This window comes from Xyrauchen texanus, chromosome 7 (assembly GCF_025860055.1).
Source record: "Xyrauchen texanus isolate HMW12.3.18 chromosome 7, RBS_HiC_50CHRs, whole genome shotgun sequence".
NCBI lineage: Eukaryota > Metazoa > Chordata > Actinopteri > Cypriniformes > Catostomidae > Xyrauchen > Xyrauchen texanus.
Window position 1 is genome coordinate 6,531,421 of NC_068282.1, and position 18,379 is coordinate 6,549,799.

Genomic DNA, 18,379 nt, shown 5'->3' on the forward strand with positions numbered 1-18,379 from the left:
AGGTTGTATTTAAGGGTCGCTATATAATGAAGATGGTAAGAGCATTTTATTACATTGCATTGATGGACAAAGGTATTTGTGTAAACTGCCAACTGAGTTCAAGCTCAAAGTCTTTGTGCATAATGCATGATTTACATTGTTTGTTTGGCTTTGTATGGATGAGGCTCAACCACAGCTTTGCTTTTTGTTGGACAGTGGGTATCGGTGCCCCCAAAGTATTTGGACACTTAAGCCATATTTCAAAATGTCTAAATGTCATTCTATCAATTAATTATTACAATTTTTCTGAGCCATTTTTTGCAATGACTCAAGTCAGTTTACCTCAAGTTTACAGGAGTGCCCTAGCAGAGTAAACACAGGTGTAGTTCACTATTTTAACTATGGATATGTTTCACTAACGTTTGATAACAAGAAATAATCCAAATAATTGTAGTCTTCCTTTAACAGTATAGCTATTGTTTTAAAATAATAAAATCCAACAGACGTTTTGTCAAATGTTTTGCTTCAAAAGAGTCCTTTCTTTAAAAAAAAAAAAGAAATAAAGCCACTTAGTTTAATATTTTGCAATGACATTGATACATTTTGAAGTTTGGCTTAAGTGTCTAAACACTTTTAGGTCCTACTGTACACTTATATTTGATATTCAAAATAGAATAATGATTCTTATAGCAGTATGTCTAAATATGTGTTAAAATATAAAATTGCAACTGCTTTTATATGCATAATTTAGCCCATTAAGCATTATAATGGTTCATTAGCTGGCTGCAAGTTGACTAAACCCTATCTCCTGTAAAACACAGATATCTGGAAAGGCCCTTCAAGTGAAATGTGTGGCATTTTAGTGCAACCAATTTGCAATTCCAGTCAGGGCAATTTAACATATTGTATATGATCATGAGAGGAAATGGAGAAGCAATGAGACGTGTTGGACCATACTGCACTGAAAGCTGTGACACCTGTGTGTGTGTGTGTGTGTGTGTGTGTGTGTGTGTGTGTGTGTGTGTGTGTGTGTGTGTGTGTGTGTGTGTGTGTGTGTGTGTGTGTGTGTGTGAGCGTGTATTTATCACTTTGTGGGGACCAAATGTCCCCATAAGGATAGTAAAACCCGAAATTTTTGACGTTGTGGGGACATTTTGTCAGTCCCCATGAGGAAAGCAGCTTATAAATCATACTAAATTATGTTTTTTGAAAATGTAAAAATGCAAAAGTTTTCTGTGAGGGTTAGGTTTAGGGGATAGAATATAAAGTTTGTACAGTATAAAAACCATTATGTCTATGGAAAGTCCCCATAAAACATGGAAACACTACGTGTGTGTGTGTGTGTGTGTGTGTGTGTGTGTGTGTGCGTATGTGTGTGTGTGTGTGTGAGCGTGTATTTATCACTTTGTGGGGACCAAATGTCCCCATAAGGATAGTAAAACCCGGAATTTTTGACCTTGTGGGGACATTTTGTCGGTCCCCATGAGGAAAACAGCTTATAAATCATACTAAATGATGTTTTTTGAAAATGTAAAAATGCAGAAAGTTTTCTGTGAGGGTTAGGTTTAGGGGTAGGGTTAGGTTTAGGGGATAGAATATAAAGTTTGTACAGTATAAAAACCATTATGTCTATGGAAAGTCCCCATAAAACATGGAAACACAACTGTGTGTGTGTGTGTGTGTGTGTGTGTGTGTGTGTGTGTGTGTGTGTGTGTGTTTGTGCGTGCGTGCGTGCGATGACTTGACATATGATTTGAACCAACAAATTCATGCCAAAATTGTCCATGAGGGAAACATTGCAATAATAAATGTATAACAGAACCATAAACACAATCGCAATCAATACCCCATCACACACATTTATTGTATACAGTATGTGCACAGGTATAATTAGTATACAAACTAACATACAATCTCACTCTTGTACACAAACACATGCTGGCAGACACACACACACACACACACACACACACACACACACACACACACACACACACACACACACGTTGGTGCGGCTATCCATATGAGGACTCTCCATAGACATAAATATTTTTATACTGTATGAATTATAGATTCAATCCCCTAACCCTAATCCTAAACCTAACCCTAAAAAAATAAAAAAAATAAAACTTTCAGCATTTTTACAATTTAAAAAAAAACATTGTTTAGCATGTTTTTTTATTTAAATTATGGGGACACTAGAAATGTCCTCTTACACCACATCTATAGCATAATACCAGTTTGTAACCTAAAAACAATTCTTCAAACCCACCCACACACACATACACACACGCACACAGGTTAGACTGGCAGGGTCAGAGTGTATGATTGGGGTTATGTTGGGTGATGTCATCACTTGTACATATAAAGGGATTGAGTGTTGTAGGAAAGGCAGCATCACGTTTGACATATTTTGCTCAGACACTTAATAAGCTCTTAGTAGTATTTGAAATGTAACGCTTTAAACCGCCTTCATTTAATAAAAAAATAACAAATCAGAACTGGAGAAGTATTGCAGAATTATTTCTTGAAAACGCATGAATTAAGCTATGTTTACGCCTCTTTTGCGAAAACACGCAATGATGTTAGAAAACTGAAAACTGAGTTTTCAAACTTTAAATGATTAGTATAGATGTGGCCTAAAATGTAACAATAATCTACGGAGTACTTTGAAGTCAACATAAAATGGCATTCACTACCCTTTTTACTTCTTTAATGTGAAGTATTTAGAAGTAAAACAGGGTTTTCAATGAAAAAAATAAATAAAAATGGGCGGAACTTGATTTTATTCAACGGTAATTGCTTAAATCATGAAAAAGTGGGCATGGCATACCAGAATTCAGCTAGGTGGTTGGAGGGGAGGGGTTGAAAAATAAGAGGGCTTGGTAATGTCAGCCAGAAAACAAAAGTCGCTTCGGAGGCAGAGCAAGTTTTTACATTTTGATGAAAGACTACGAAGACAATTTATTTCTTTGGAATAATGTGCGTGGATGAATCATGCACAATAAGACCAAGAAAATGTATTAAGAAAATAAATAATCATGCTGACTACAAACTCGAAAGAATCAAATGCTATTTAATTCAGTAAACAACAGACCATTAAAAGCAAAAATACATAATTAAGTGGAAATTTTTCCTTTGAAAAAGAAGATAGATTGAATAATTGAGACTAATTTAGATTTTCAGAGCCTAACAAGGTCATGAGCAAAACCACAGCAGAGAGGGAATTATTTTGTATTTTTTTTAACATGACAACATGTATTAATTATAATGCGATCAATTGAGACATGAGGGTGGCACTGTACATTCTCAGGGTCCCAAATAACAGTGTCAATGGAGTCAATGACAACCAGCTTGACTTTTTAGTGGACAAAACATGCAAAAAAATTAAAAATTAAATAAAATTAAAAATTTGATAAGAAATGCTGATGGAGAAAGGCAGAATAAAGTAATGTCAGATAAAACAAAACAAATAGAGAGAAGGAATCAACAGCAGAAGAAATGTGGGTGGAAAGAACAAAGAAGAAAGAAAAGTTTGACTATGGTATAATATTCACCTTCACTGGGAATGACAAGTATGTAGGGCGTGGTATTTTGTCCCCTACCTATTACCACTAAGACAAGGTTTTACGTTCCAGGCCGGCATGCATGAGAGAAAAGAAGGAAAGAAAAAAATTGTCTAAAGAATTATGCTTTCAACTTGTTCATCGATTCTCTGAGCTTCCTTTGGATAAGTAGCATTTGGCTGGAAAGAAAACCGATATGCATTGAATACATTTAGGAAACAAATAGGCCATGAGTCTAAAGGTTATTCCGCAAAAGAACATTTATTTTATTCCATAATCATCTGGTGGAACTGATGGGATAGGAGTAAAAGTTATAGAAAATCTATAAATGTGTTGCAAAGGAATTTAATTTGTTTTCTTTGAAGTTGTGGCTTTATGAAGGTGACTTTGGACATTTATTCTATTCTGAGGCATTCTGGAAAGAATGAGAAAAATTGTCATAAAAAATGCTTGACATTTATAACAAATATACAGAGTAATCTCATTCATATTTGTAGGTATTCGTACATAAAGTGTACACATACATTTTTTCATGTTTGGATAGACACTGAAACATATCAAATAGATGTATTGACAGAATTGTCATGTATTGTAATTAACTAAAATTGCCAAAATGCAAAATTGATAATTTATCAGCAAATTATTATATGATATGATTGATATGATATGATATTATACTATATTATATTATACTATACTATATTTTACTATATGATATGATATTATATTATACAATATGATATGATATTATAGTATATTAAATTATACTATATTATACTATATGATATGATATTATATGATATTATATTATACTATACTATATGATATGAAATGATATCATATTATATTATAGTATATTATACTATATTATATGATATTATATTATACTATATTATGTTATACTATATTATACTATATGATATGATATGATAGTATATTATATTATACTATATTATATTATATTATACTACATTAAACGATATGATATAATATGATATGATATTATATTATAGTATATTATATTATACTAATTAATATTATATGATATTATATTATGCTATATTATATTATATTATAAAATATGATATGATATTATATTATATTATACAATATTATATTATACTATATGATATTATATGATATTATATTACATTATACTATATTATATTATATAATATGATATTATATTATACTATATGATATATGATATTATACGATATTATATTATACTATATTATATAATATGATATGATATGATATTATATTATATTATATAATATTATATTATACTATATGATATTATATGATATTATATTACATTATACTATATTATATTATATAATATGATATGATTTTATATTATACTATATGATATATGATATTATACGATATTATATTATACTATATTATATAATATGATATGATATGATATGATATGATAATATCATATCATATCATATTATATAATATGATATGATATTATATTATATTATATAATATTATATTATACTATATTATATAACATTATACTATATGATATTATATTATATTATACAATATGATATGATATTATATGATATTATTTTATGCTGTATTATATTATATTATACAATATGATATGATATTATATGATATTATTTTATGCTGTATTATATTATATTATACAATATGATATGATATTATATTATACTATATTATATTATACTATATGATATGATATGATAGTATATTATATTATATTATACTATATTATATTATATTATACTACATTAAACGATATTATACAATATGATATGATATTATAGTATATTAAATTATACTATATTATACTATATGATATGATATTATATGATATTATATTATACTATACTATATGATATGAAATGATATCATATTATATTATAGTATATTATACTATATTATATGATATTATATTATACTATATTATGTTATACTATATTATACTATATGATATGATATGATAGTATATTATATTATACTATATTATATTATATTATACTACATTAAACGATATGATATAATATGATATGATATTATATTATAGTATATTATATTATACTAATTAATATTATATGATATTATATTATGCTATATTATATTATATTATAAAATATGATATGATATTATATTATATTATACAATATTATATTATACTATATGATATTATATGATATTATATTACATTATACTATATTATATTATATAATATGATATTATATTATACTATATGATATATGATATTATACGATATTATATTATACTATATTATATAATATGATATGATATGATATTATATTATATTATATAATATTATATTATACTATATGATATTATATGATATTATATTACATTATACTATATTATATTATATAATATGATATGATTTTATATTATACTATATGATATATGATATTATACTGATATTATATTATACTATATTATATAATATGATATGATATGATAATATCATATCATATCATATTATATAATATGATATGATATTATATTATATTATATAATATTATATTATACTATATTATATAACATTATACTATATGATATTATATTATATTATACAATATGATATGATATTATATGATATTATTTTATGCTGTATTATATTATATTATACAATATGATATGATATTATATTATACTATATTATATTATACTATATGATATGATATGATAGTATATTATATTATATTATACTATATTATATTATATTATACTACATTAAACGATATGATATAATATGATATGATATTATATTATAGTATATTATATTATACTATATAATATTATATGATATTATATTATGCTATATTATATTATATTATAAAATATGATATGATATTATATTATATTATACAATATTATATTATACTATATGATATTATATGATATTATATTACATTATACTATATTATATTATATAATATGATATTATATTATACTATATGATATATGTTATTATACTGATATTATATTATACTATATTATATAATATGATATGATATGATATTATATTATATTATATAATATTATATTATTCTATATGATATTATATGATATTATATTACATTATACTATATTATATTATATAATATGATATGATTTTATATTATACTATATGATATATGATATTATACGATATTATATTATACTATATTATATAATATGATATGATATGATATTATATTATATAATATTATATTATACTATATTATATAACATTATACTATATGATATTATATTATATTATACAATATGATATGATATTATATGATATTATTTTATGCTGTATTATATTATATTATACAATATGATATGATATTATATTATACTATATTGTATTATACTATATGATATTCTATGATATTTTATTATACTATATGATATATGATATTATATAATATTATATTATACTATATTATATAATATGATATGATATACTATATGATATTATATTATACTATATTATATTATATAATATTATATTATACTATATTATATAATATTATACTATATGATATGATATTATATTATACTACATTATGTTATATTATATTATACTATACTATATTATATTTATTACATAAAATGATATAAATGAAATCCAGATGGGACTACATAAAGTGGTGTGAGTTGCACTGTAAGGCTGAATGTTATTATGAAAAGGAAATACAAATGATTTGCCGTCAATGTGTAGCATTAGCATGTCTTCATTACATGTCACTCGTTTACTGGTTTGGTAAATTTATCAACTGCGTTGAATAAATGTGAATGAAATAAAAGCTTCATTCCAGTTTAAAATATTTAAGTAGTCACTTATAATATTTCATATTCACCCAATCAAGTAAATTGAACTACAAAAACACGAACTATATGATATTTTGCAAAGATTTGTATGATGTTTATATGTACAAAGATTTAGATTTTAATATAACATTTTTAATATTGTTAATAATATTTAATTAATAACATTGCTGTTATGCCAATACAAACAGTATATTGTAAGTTTCAGTGTCTATCCAAACGTTCAACAAAATATGCGAGTTAAAACTACATGCTAGGCACAAATACCTACGAATACAAATGAGACCGTGTTGAAATACATTAAATCTTTAACAACACCAACCATAAAATGACAAGGAAAGGGTAAATAAAAAAAAAAGACCTGAAAAGATATAAAACATTTTGTTTCGCAACCTTTTCTATCTAATGCAAAACAGAGATTTAAAGCATTTCTTTCTAAAGCACTGAAACACAAAAGTAACTGTTTTTTTAATTATTTATTTATTTTTTGCTATAATAATAAGAACTCAATGCAGGACAGACTATCTAGGATATGAAAGGAAAACAGGCCATAAGTTAAAAAAAAAAAAAGCCTGATATGGAACAAAAGAAAATGAGTTCAGCAAAACAAACAAACAAACAACAGGTGTGCATGGAAGCAGGCGTACTGAATAAGATGGATAATAAAAGCCAAAACGAAAGAAAAAGGTAAAGGAAGATAGAATGGGAAAGTAAAAGCGCTGAATGGATACAGTGTCTCTTATTCTGTGATGTCCATTAAATAACAGAAAATCTCTTGTGATTGCTCTGTTCCTGGATGTGATTATGTAAAAGGGTCTTTTAGGGAGGGAAGAGAATGAAATGGAGCAAAAGTAACTGAACAGAATTGTTGGCCGGAGGCAGATAATCATGCAGGTAAAATAAAATGGGATTTCCGTTTGTTCCAATGAAACTTAATCTTAGCCAGACATGATTGTTCAATTCAGCTTTTTTTCTTTTTCAGACCATACACCATAAATGAAAAAGCTTTGTTCCGTTTTTAACCTCATCATGTTTAGTAATGGGTTCCACAATAAAATCTGAGGTACAGCAACATAACACTAATATTACATCGGTAAAGCCTACATAATTCCAAACAAAACATTTCTTGAAGTTCATTACGTGTGTTCAGTTCAATTAATTTAACAGAACTACCAAAATGTCAACCCAACCAACAACCTTAAAGCATATTGCATCATAAAGCATACAGTGAGGTCCAAAGTCTGAGACCACTATTGGAAATCCTTTCTATTTCAATGCAAATTAAAGACTAACCCTAACCTTTAACCTTTACCTTATCAGCATAATCATTTAAGTGAAAAGTTGAACTTAAAAAATTAACAAGAGTTTCTTAGTATTTGGTTTTTCCCATTTTTGCTTTAATGACAGCATCCATTTAAGCTGCCATGGACTCCACAAGTTACCTGATTATACGTGTTATTAAGCGTGATTTGAGAATGTGTTTTTCAATCGAACTTTTGTACCCATGACTTTGACATCGTCAATGTCAAAAATGTGCTTTTTCTATTTTTAGTGACCAAGAAAACTTCAATATGAATCATTCTTTTTACATTATAATGATTCTTTGTTTTAAGTTTTTCAAATTCCTATAAAGTTCTGTTTATTTATACATTTAAATCTGTTCTAAATCCCAGATATTCAAAATGGTCTCAGACATTTGGACCCCACTGTACATGTAAATGTTTTTAATAATGAATAATAATTACAAATACATAATTCAAACAAGCAATAATAAGTGAAACAATTTTCCATACCTTTGGTAGCTAGTCGCACACAGTTGATCTTGGTTTCCTGGAAGAGGAGAGGAAAGTTTGTGTTTTAATTAAATGTCAAAATTATACTATATTGAGGAACATTGTTTTTGTCAAGCTACAGTAATCATAGTAATTACAATGTAACAAAGTGCGAGTTAATTTCATCATGAGGTGCGTGTCATTATGAAACAACATTTGTAATGATAGTGAAGGACTGAGAAATTCAATGCAAAAGGCCAAACCAGAACACAGACCGATTTAACCCACACATGTGAAGTCACTGTAGTTTTAATGGCTTTTAAGGTGACAAAACCTGTAAACATAATGATTATTAGGTTATGGATAGGTTATTGATAGCCTGAACAGAATCTCAATATTCCCCTGAAAACTGCAAATAAGAGTGTATTACTCGCTTCTTTTCCCAATTTAAATCCGTCAAATTCCATATATTTGGGCCTACGCATTGGCTAAGCTTCATAGAAAAGAATCTACCAATCAAATGTTATTAAGGATATGTTGTGCCCAGACAAGGACCATTTTATGTACTGGGTAAATAAAGCAGTTTATATTTCTTGCTGATACTCAATTGAACAGTACTAAGATGCTGTATGCCATTTATGAAGAGTGAAATATGAACTATTTAAATGTTATAAGGTAATATAAGATCATTTGTGGAATGGTTAATGCATTAGTTTACATTACACTTCTTTTATCTATTTTATACTATTCCACATAACATGGTAATACTATGCTATCAGTTGAGGTACCTAGAAATACCAATTAAATACCCTGGTAAATGAATATGGTACTCATTCAGTACCATGGGTTGGCACGGTACTTTTTGGTGAGATCTATTCTATTCTATTCCATGTACTATGGAAATGCAGTGCTATTCTTTGAAGTACATCGGAGTGCAATGTTAATCCCATGGTAAATCATCATTGTAAGGGTTAGGGTTAGGGTTTTCATACCATGGTATGTTTATAGAGTACCATACTGTTTAATATTATCAATGTAAAATGATACCACTCCAGTACTTCTATTCTAGCGCATCCTCCAAATGACACGTGTGGTGTGACAGGTGTTAATTAGTTGGCAGATTTCAGTGTGAAGTCTGCATGGAAGTTTAGGGCTATGAGACAGGAAGCCAGATGCTACCATGTGTCTCTCTGAGTGTCTTTACAACCTCCACTTGTTTTGATTAGATCTGTTGTACTTGTCTTCTATCTTAGTGTGCATTTGAAGAATAACACAGCTTGGGGCCAAGAGCAGTGATTTGAAAACTCAAGTATATATTTGTTTTTCTATTGTTCATGTTAATAGTGAGGTTTAAATATATAGTATTGCATGTCTCTCAAAGAGAATGGAACATTAATAATTTATGCATGTATAAGCTCAGCACTGGCTCATGTAAGGTTGCTGGTACAAGCCCCGTAATCAGAAAGCCATTGTACTTGACCATACAGAACTCAATGTCATGATGCTTGTGTGTGTTGGGAGGTTGCCAGGTTATTGTTATGGGTACAGGTTGCATATTGGCCAAAGTTTCTATGATATTCTAGACACTATATTTGTCCTTGTTTCCTCCTTCAGTGTACGTTTTTGGAAATGTTTGCCTGTTTAATTGTAAACTAGGTAAAAATTTAAGTCTAATTATTTAGCAAAAAATACACCTGAACAAAACAAGCTGCACGATTTGAAGTATCACTCGTGTCCATAAAACAAACTGTGTGAGATGAGTTTAGTGCCGATACTTAATATTAGTTGTTTATTTAACAGCCGGCGGGCCCTCAGGAAAAAAGAATATTCTAAATATTAACAACTACAGTCTTGACCAACTCAAAATAGGTATTGTTTTAAAGCTTAGAAATTTATAATTTATCAATAATTTTGCACTGTACATATTATTGAAATCGGTAAAAACGTCAAACTGATCAACACATGGAACACTAAACCAATCTTATTAGGATTCAGATAGTTGCAACCAGAGGTAGAAGACATCCAAATATGGGCAGAGAGGATTGTTCACTCTAATTAAATATGGCCACCAGGAGATGGCACCAAGTACATGGCACAGACTCAATAATGGCTCAAATGACACAGAATGGAACTGAATGAGATCTTTATACTGATGCCTGCATGCATTTGTAGAGTGATCATACCTTTAGTCAGTGTTGTATTTGCACACCTGGAGATGTTTTTGGACAATAGGATAAATAATTTTTGTAATGTAACTTTTAATTGCTTAGTCGTATCAACACTAAATTGTACTCAGTTACGGGTGACATGATTGGAAAAAAAAAAGTTGTTTTTTTGGAGCCACCTTATTTACACCCTGAAATAATTTCAAATCAGAAAAATAAGAAAAAAGTAATTTTTTGGCTCATGTATTTTTGTGATTTCTCAGTCTCATAATTCATCATAATCTATATCGTTAAAAAAAAAAATCTTTAAAATGATACCAAACAATTGACCCTCTTTGTTAGTTTTTTCTAGAGTCTTAAGCCTTTAAGTTTTGGCATGCCAGGAAATCTTTAAAAACACCTTCAGAGCATAAAGGGTTAAATCACTAATCCTAAGTATGAGCAACAGTAATAGTGATGCTTGACTTAGCTAACACCATTAATACATTTATTAGAAAAAGGTGTTTGTAGAGTGGAAAAAAGATGGAGCACCTCCCACCTTGCACTTATTCTATGACATCACTGTGTCTCTATAAGTATTGCTCTTCAAAAATATTTAAAAAACCCACTTTGGCAAGACCTAATTTCACATATCAATTAGGCTCAAGGCAGTCAAACCACTATGAATCCCTCATACACAGCCAATGCTGTCCAAACATTAATCCTCAATGTAGTGGAAAAGGGCATCCACTAACATGTGACCCATCTGATTGGGCTGTTGAAGCAGGGGCTGGATTGATGTAGCAAGGCAGAGAGATGTCCATGTGTGACCGGCCCATCTGTCTGTTACAGAATGCTATCAGACAAGTAGGGTCAAAGACCACTGGCTACAGTAAACATAGATGAATTAAAGACTGTTTAGGTTTTATAAGGACTTACTATGTGGAGAATATAAACACATAATTATGAATCATACAAGTAAATGTTATATGGGCTATTCTCACAGAACCTGTCTAGAACGGTTCTGTGAATGCTAGTCTAACCCTATTTTAAATTGTGACGAGGAGGAGAGTGTGGCCAGGCCATAAGGATGGATGCCAGGAGTGGGATAAAGAGGAGCCAGAGACACCAGTTCGGGACAGAGAGAGAAAGACGCATGAAGCTGTGTGTATGTGCATCAGTGTTTTATGTTGAATTAAAGTGTTAGTGATTTTTAGTCCGGTTTCTGCCTCCTTTTCGATGAATAAGAGGCTTGTACATACTTCAAAATCAAAAGAAACAGATAAAAAAATACATTTTGCATTAAAAAAAATAATTTTATTACCTTATTTAACAGCTATTAAGATTTTTTTTTACATTGTGACATTATTTTCAGGACAGTTACACACATTTTACCCACCAATTCTCATCAACGCAATATGAAAAAAGATGGTCATTATGATTTTGTCATTACCGCAACATGAAAAATTATATATATTACTGAAATATAATGTAAAGTATTTATACATCATAATAGCACTCCCTTGGTAATCCCTTTTATATTTGCTGATTTTAAAAAAATTTGTAAAAAAAAAATACCAACTTTACTGTAATAAAGTAATCCGTGTTACAGTAATAAGAATCATCATTGAAAACAATGAGAATAGTAAAAATAAAACGCTCAGGCATGTTACAGTAATGACAATGTAAAATGGGTAAAAAGTCTCCTAGAAAATGAATGTCACAGTGAAAAATATTTTAATGGTCCTAAATATGGGTTTCATAGGCTTTACTATTATTATTATTTTTGATTTGGGGTTATATAGGACCAGGGCATTTTCTTGACAGGTTTCATGAGAATTACCCATATTTGAGCCATTTATACAAGCAGCAAGAAAAGAAAGACTAGGAATGTTTTTTGCTTTTGGTTTCTTTTTAAAATACCAAATTGGATAATATGGTATTTAACCTTGCAAAAACGGTGAAAAGTACCTTTAAATGTACTATGGAGGTACCTTGTACAATAATATCAGATGGTAATACCAATGTACCAAGGATATATTTATTATGGTAATGAATGACGCTGTATTATATATAATGATCATATACCATGATCTTTATATGGTTCTCCAAGGTATTTCAAAGAATATCATGGTTCATGCTGAATAAACTTGTACATATTTTTTTGTTTGCTTTTTTCTTTTTGGACAGTACCATGATTTTTTTTTGTACCATTAAAATAGAAATTCTGTTGTGGTACTACATGCACAAAAAAACTAAAAAATATCAAAACTACTACAAAAAATACAATATTAATTCCATGATATTTTTTGTACTGTGAGAGTACTTTTTTTATACAGTAAGTGTAATCACGGTATCAATATCTAACACCATCACCTTACTATGGTACTGGCATAGTACTGTTCTGTAAGGGAAATGGGTAAAGAGAGTAGGTCAGGGTCACTCGCTAATGGTGCTTTGTTCGTGAGCATAGTCCGAGTGAAGGGACTCTGGGAATGGAATATTGGCTGATAGGAAAAACCCTTACCGGACGTGACAGCTGAGCTATATCGCTTGCCCCGCTCATTCACTGACACACTGTCAAAGACTCTTTACCATGACCACGTAATGACAAAGAGAGAAAGACTGAGAAAGAGTTATGAAAAAGAATAAATCATTAAAGCTCAAGGGAAATGGCAAAAGGGGGAGTGAAAAAGAGAAAAGAGTCTTCATATAAACATTAAACTACATTATTCTGACAAAATGCAATATAAAAGTTATCAGAATGCATGTCGATACTAGATTTTCTGTGGAACTTTCTTTCACGATGCTAGGGTGTTTTGGTGTTTGCCAGGGCGTTGCTATGCTGTTGTTAGGGTGTTGTGGGTTTCAAGGTGGTTGCTTATTGGTCCTAATCAGAAGAGCCCACCCTTAAGATTCTGTTGTATTTTTTGACTGTATTATCTCCGCCAGTGCAAGAAAAGCTATAGCACACATTTCCTGGTTAAGCTGGGCAATTTGAGGATTCATTCATGCCCGTTGCATGAACGTGCAGGACAAATCCCTAACCCTAAGTATGAGCAACAATAATAGTGATGCTTATCATATCAAACACCACTAATTAAGAGCACACTTAATGTTGAGAAATGGAAAGAGAGATAAGGGTGGAAAGGGTAAAAAAAATACATAAGCAGAAATAAAGAGAAGACAAAAATAACTCTTCACAGACGTATCCAACCGATAGTAATTTACTTAGTTTGAGTGACAAGTTTTCATTGACGTTTAAAAAAAAAAAACTTATGACAAATGCTTAATGGTTAGCCAGAGAAGTTGAAGCATATGGATTTCATGTCACGGTCCAGCTTTTAGCAATGCCAAATAGAGTTAATCCATGTGACAGCAGATTTACTGTCAATACGTTTTCTAGTTTATCACTCGCTCAATTCTGAACTATGTTATGGATTAGCTTGCTATTACGGCCGTTATCTTGACATGCTGAAAGTAATTCTCATCTGATAACAACTACAACTACAAACTAGGAGCACTTAGAATAAAATATCTATCAATTAACTAGGTCAACACATAACATTTCGTAAAGGTCAAGGCCTCTATAAGAGAAAATCAAGCATGTATTTTAGCCAAAAGTCTAATCTGAGCAAGACACAAGATTTGTGATGAAACAGAGTGTTTGATATCTATCTAAAAACAGGTTTCAGAGTAAACGTATCTAATCTGCCCAGCTAAGGCCCCCATAGTGACCTTTTACCTTTAAGGGTGTGTTCACACTTGTAGTTTGGTTCTCTTGGTCCTCTTGGTCCCGACAAAAAAAGAAAATTCTACATTTAGTCCTGGTTCACTTAGCATTCACACTGGCATTTTGAACACTGAACCTAATGATACAAAACCAAAGGCATCAGGAAAGTCATGACCTGCTTGGACAGATTTTCTGACGTATATTTTCTGACGGAACTTGCCGATCATCCAAAACAATGCTGGCTGCTGGTCAAAATGTGCTCGTTATATTTATATATGGTATTTTTACCAGCTGAGAACAAACGAAGAGCTAATAAAATGTGTAAAGGAGTCAAAACAGCACAAGGAATTCCTCCGTTGCACACACAAATGAAGATATGCTGCAAGGACGGTTGATGGCAGTTCCGACTTCTGTACCGAACTATAATGGGCAACATAGCTCCTATGATGAGAAGAACCAGGTATGCTTGAAGTCAGTATTAGGCAAATTACTTCCTGTTTTTGGTCCGTTTAGATGTCTTTTGTCCAAGTTGCATTCATATATCAATCGAACCGCACCAGAGTACATTTGGAAGCGGACCGAGACCCACTTTTCAGGCCGTCTCGGTCCGCTTGTTTGATGTGCACCAAGGTTCAGGTGACAGCGTTCACACTTGTTCAAATTTCACACTTGACACTTTTATCCAAAGCAGAGTTAAGTGCCTTGCTCAAGGACACAATGGTGGTGGCTGTGGGGATCGAACCAGCGACTTTCTGATTAACAGTCATGTGCTTTAGCCCACTACACCACCACTACTCAAATGAACCGCACTAACAGAGCACTGCACTAGAGTTCGTTTTAATCGAACCAAACCTGCAAAGTGTGAACATACCCTAAAAGTCACTGCCATTTGGTGCTAAGGCAAGCATTTATATGACTATTGTGTATAGTTAAGGTTAGGGATTTAAACAAACCTACAAACCGTAAGGGTTATATTTCAGTGCATAACTCAACCCGTACTGTTTATGCTATGAAAAGAATGATACCTCAAATCATGCGACTTGTTAAGATTGAGAAGAGGTGTGCTATTGTTTTTCTAAGTGATCAATCTTCTAGTTCTGGTGAACTCTTGTCATCTGTCATACAGTAATATCTTTAACTGCAGGCTAACCGCACAAGCAGACTGATAAAGAAAATCATTTCATAAGAGACAAACAAGAGACGAATACCAGAACGAACAATAGTGATTCACAATTTAATCTCAGTTCACCCAGTTTCTGCAGCATTTTAAACAGATTATGAAATGGATGCTTATAATTATGAATTATGAAAGCAGGTATGAATGATTACAACAACCTCCCGAGGCAATCATCTGCACATTAGAGGCTCGGGAATAACGCTCCAGTGAGAATGAATAAAAGAGATCTGCAGACAAAAGGAAAGTGGCATCAGTCAGTTGCCTGTGCATATCCGAGGCAGCGGCGCAACTATTTCAGGAGATGTCGCTTTTGAGAGAAACATCTCCAGTCTAGCGGAGTAAAGAGGCGTATAAGCTGGAGGATTAGGCAAAAGAGGTGAAACTGAAAAACAGATTTGAATAACTAGAATGACACAAGTTGCTCTTTACTGTCTATAGCGTTGTCATTCATATAGAGCGGTCTGTTTTTTTACACATAGTGGAGAGCGTGACAGCTGACTGCAGCATGAAGTGTAAATGAAGGAAGAAACGTGTGAAACAAGTGTGAGATGGTTGAAAGGATTCAAAGACACTCCCAAGCAGAGTAGAAGAGAAATGTCTTCTTAAAAGAGTAAGAATGCTTTCAGATGATAATGAATTGTACTGAAAAACAGGAAATGGATGACACACTAATTAACCCTTGATTACAGCTAGTTCCTGTTTCATTTACGCAATTCAGAAATGATTGATCATTTACATTAACATATGATTGTTGCTTTAAGACTTTCATTGCATTGACCAAATGAAAGCTTTACATGCAGTTGTGTTTGAAATGTATATGCAATTTTAATGGAAAGTGGGCAACAGGGTGTTAATGTGTTATTATGTGTTATTATGTAATGAGTTATATCTAAATATATCTATAAACATACCTGTAAATGGTTAAATAGTTACTAATAGTTAGTCAATAGTATCGAAATATTTCACCCAGGCCTCAATATGACTTAATATGTGTCAGTTTTAGTTCTATCAGTTCTATCAGCAAGACTCGAGAATATCGTAATTAATACAAACAAAAATAATTTGGCATAAGCCCCGTCTTACGGATCAGCTCTTACGGATGCTGAGATGCTGCTTGAACTGTCAAATCCTGCCAGAGGCGATGACAGCAGGGGATCGGAGTTTACCCCCACCCAGGACGGGACCTAAACTGGTAAAGATGGGTGGGGGGGGTGGTAACACGAAAGTATGCGAACAATGAGAGACAGCTGGCTGGCTTTTAAAGCAGAGCTGTTCTATGGATGTGATGTCTGATAGATGAATCCCGAGGTGTTGCTGCGAGAACTATGCTTAAGCTCACATAGACAAAACAAACAATAGCAAGAAAGTTCTAAAACAATAAAATGGCATGTAGTTTTTTTTTTTGTATTATATGATTTCTCAGCCAAATTTGATAATCTTAAATTTTTGTCAACATCAAGATTTGAGGTTAAAATATATGTGAATGCAAACAGGGACATTTTTTATTTAGGTGCTGCACCCCATTTTGTAAATGTTTCAGTTTTTATATAATGTTTAATGCAACACCTTTTAGATTTTTTGCATTTCACTTAAATAGTCCCGTGGTGTGACAAATACATTTTTAAAATGAACAATATTACATGTATTCTCCAAACTCATTTTAGGCTTTAAAAATGTTATGCTTAATGGTTATAAGAATAAGACAAATGCAGTTTAAAGTCAATTTTGATCACAACTGTCCCAATTCAGTTTATTAATAAAAGTTTTTAGTCTTATTGTGAACAAGACCCAAAGAAATGCCCCAATTGCAAATCACGTTTCACTCAAAAATATTTCAATTCAGAAGTAAAATGGATTGAGACTGTAGTTTCATGCTGACTTTAACCTCGTGCGACCCCACGTACACATGTGTGGACGTTGTATTTTGGCTTCGCTGTATGCACCGCATAATTTAAATTAATTTAAACTACCTGATCTCAGTTCAGGAGACTCTGTTATTAAAGGGATTTATACATTCAAAGCACGCAGTCATTTGACAAAACAACATGGTGCTGACCACAGCAGAGTTTCTCTTTGGGACAATCACCAACAAAACTACATCTGGTAAGAAATCTAATAAAGTTTTTACATTGAAACCTATCCGAGTCAAAAGAGTAGAGTCTCTAGTT

General features: G+C 30.9%; 1 protein-coding gene across 6 annotated transcripts in view; it reads right to left on the minus strand.

Annotated features, from left to right (window-relative positions):
- The window catches only part of LOC127646731 (receptor-type tyrosine-protein phosphatase T-like), a 343,034-nt gene that overhangs the window by 92,875 nt on the left and 231,780 nt on the right, over nucleotides 1-18,379 (minus strand). For 4 of the 6 annotated variants that reach the window (XM_052130581.1, XM_052130578.1, XM_052130579.1 and 1 more), the window contains 2 exons: nucleotides 9,179-9,215; nucleotides 3,537-3,593 (listed from right to left, as the gene is read on the minus strand). In XM_052130581.1, the coding sequence (XP_051986541.1) occupies nucleotides 3,537-3,593; nucleotides 9,179-9,215 (94 nt within the window). The remainder of the gene's footprint in view (nucleotides 1-3,536; nucleotides 3,594-9,178; nucleotides 9,216-18,379) is intronic. The other 2 variants (XM_052130580.1, XM_052130582.1) reach the window with 2 other exon arrangements.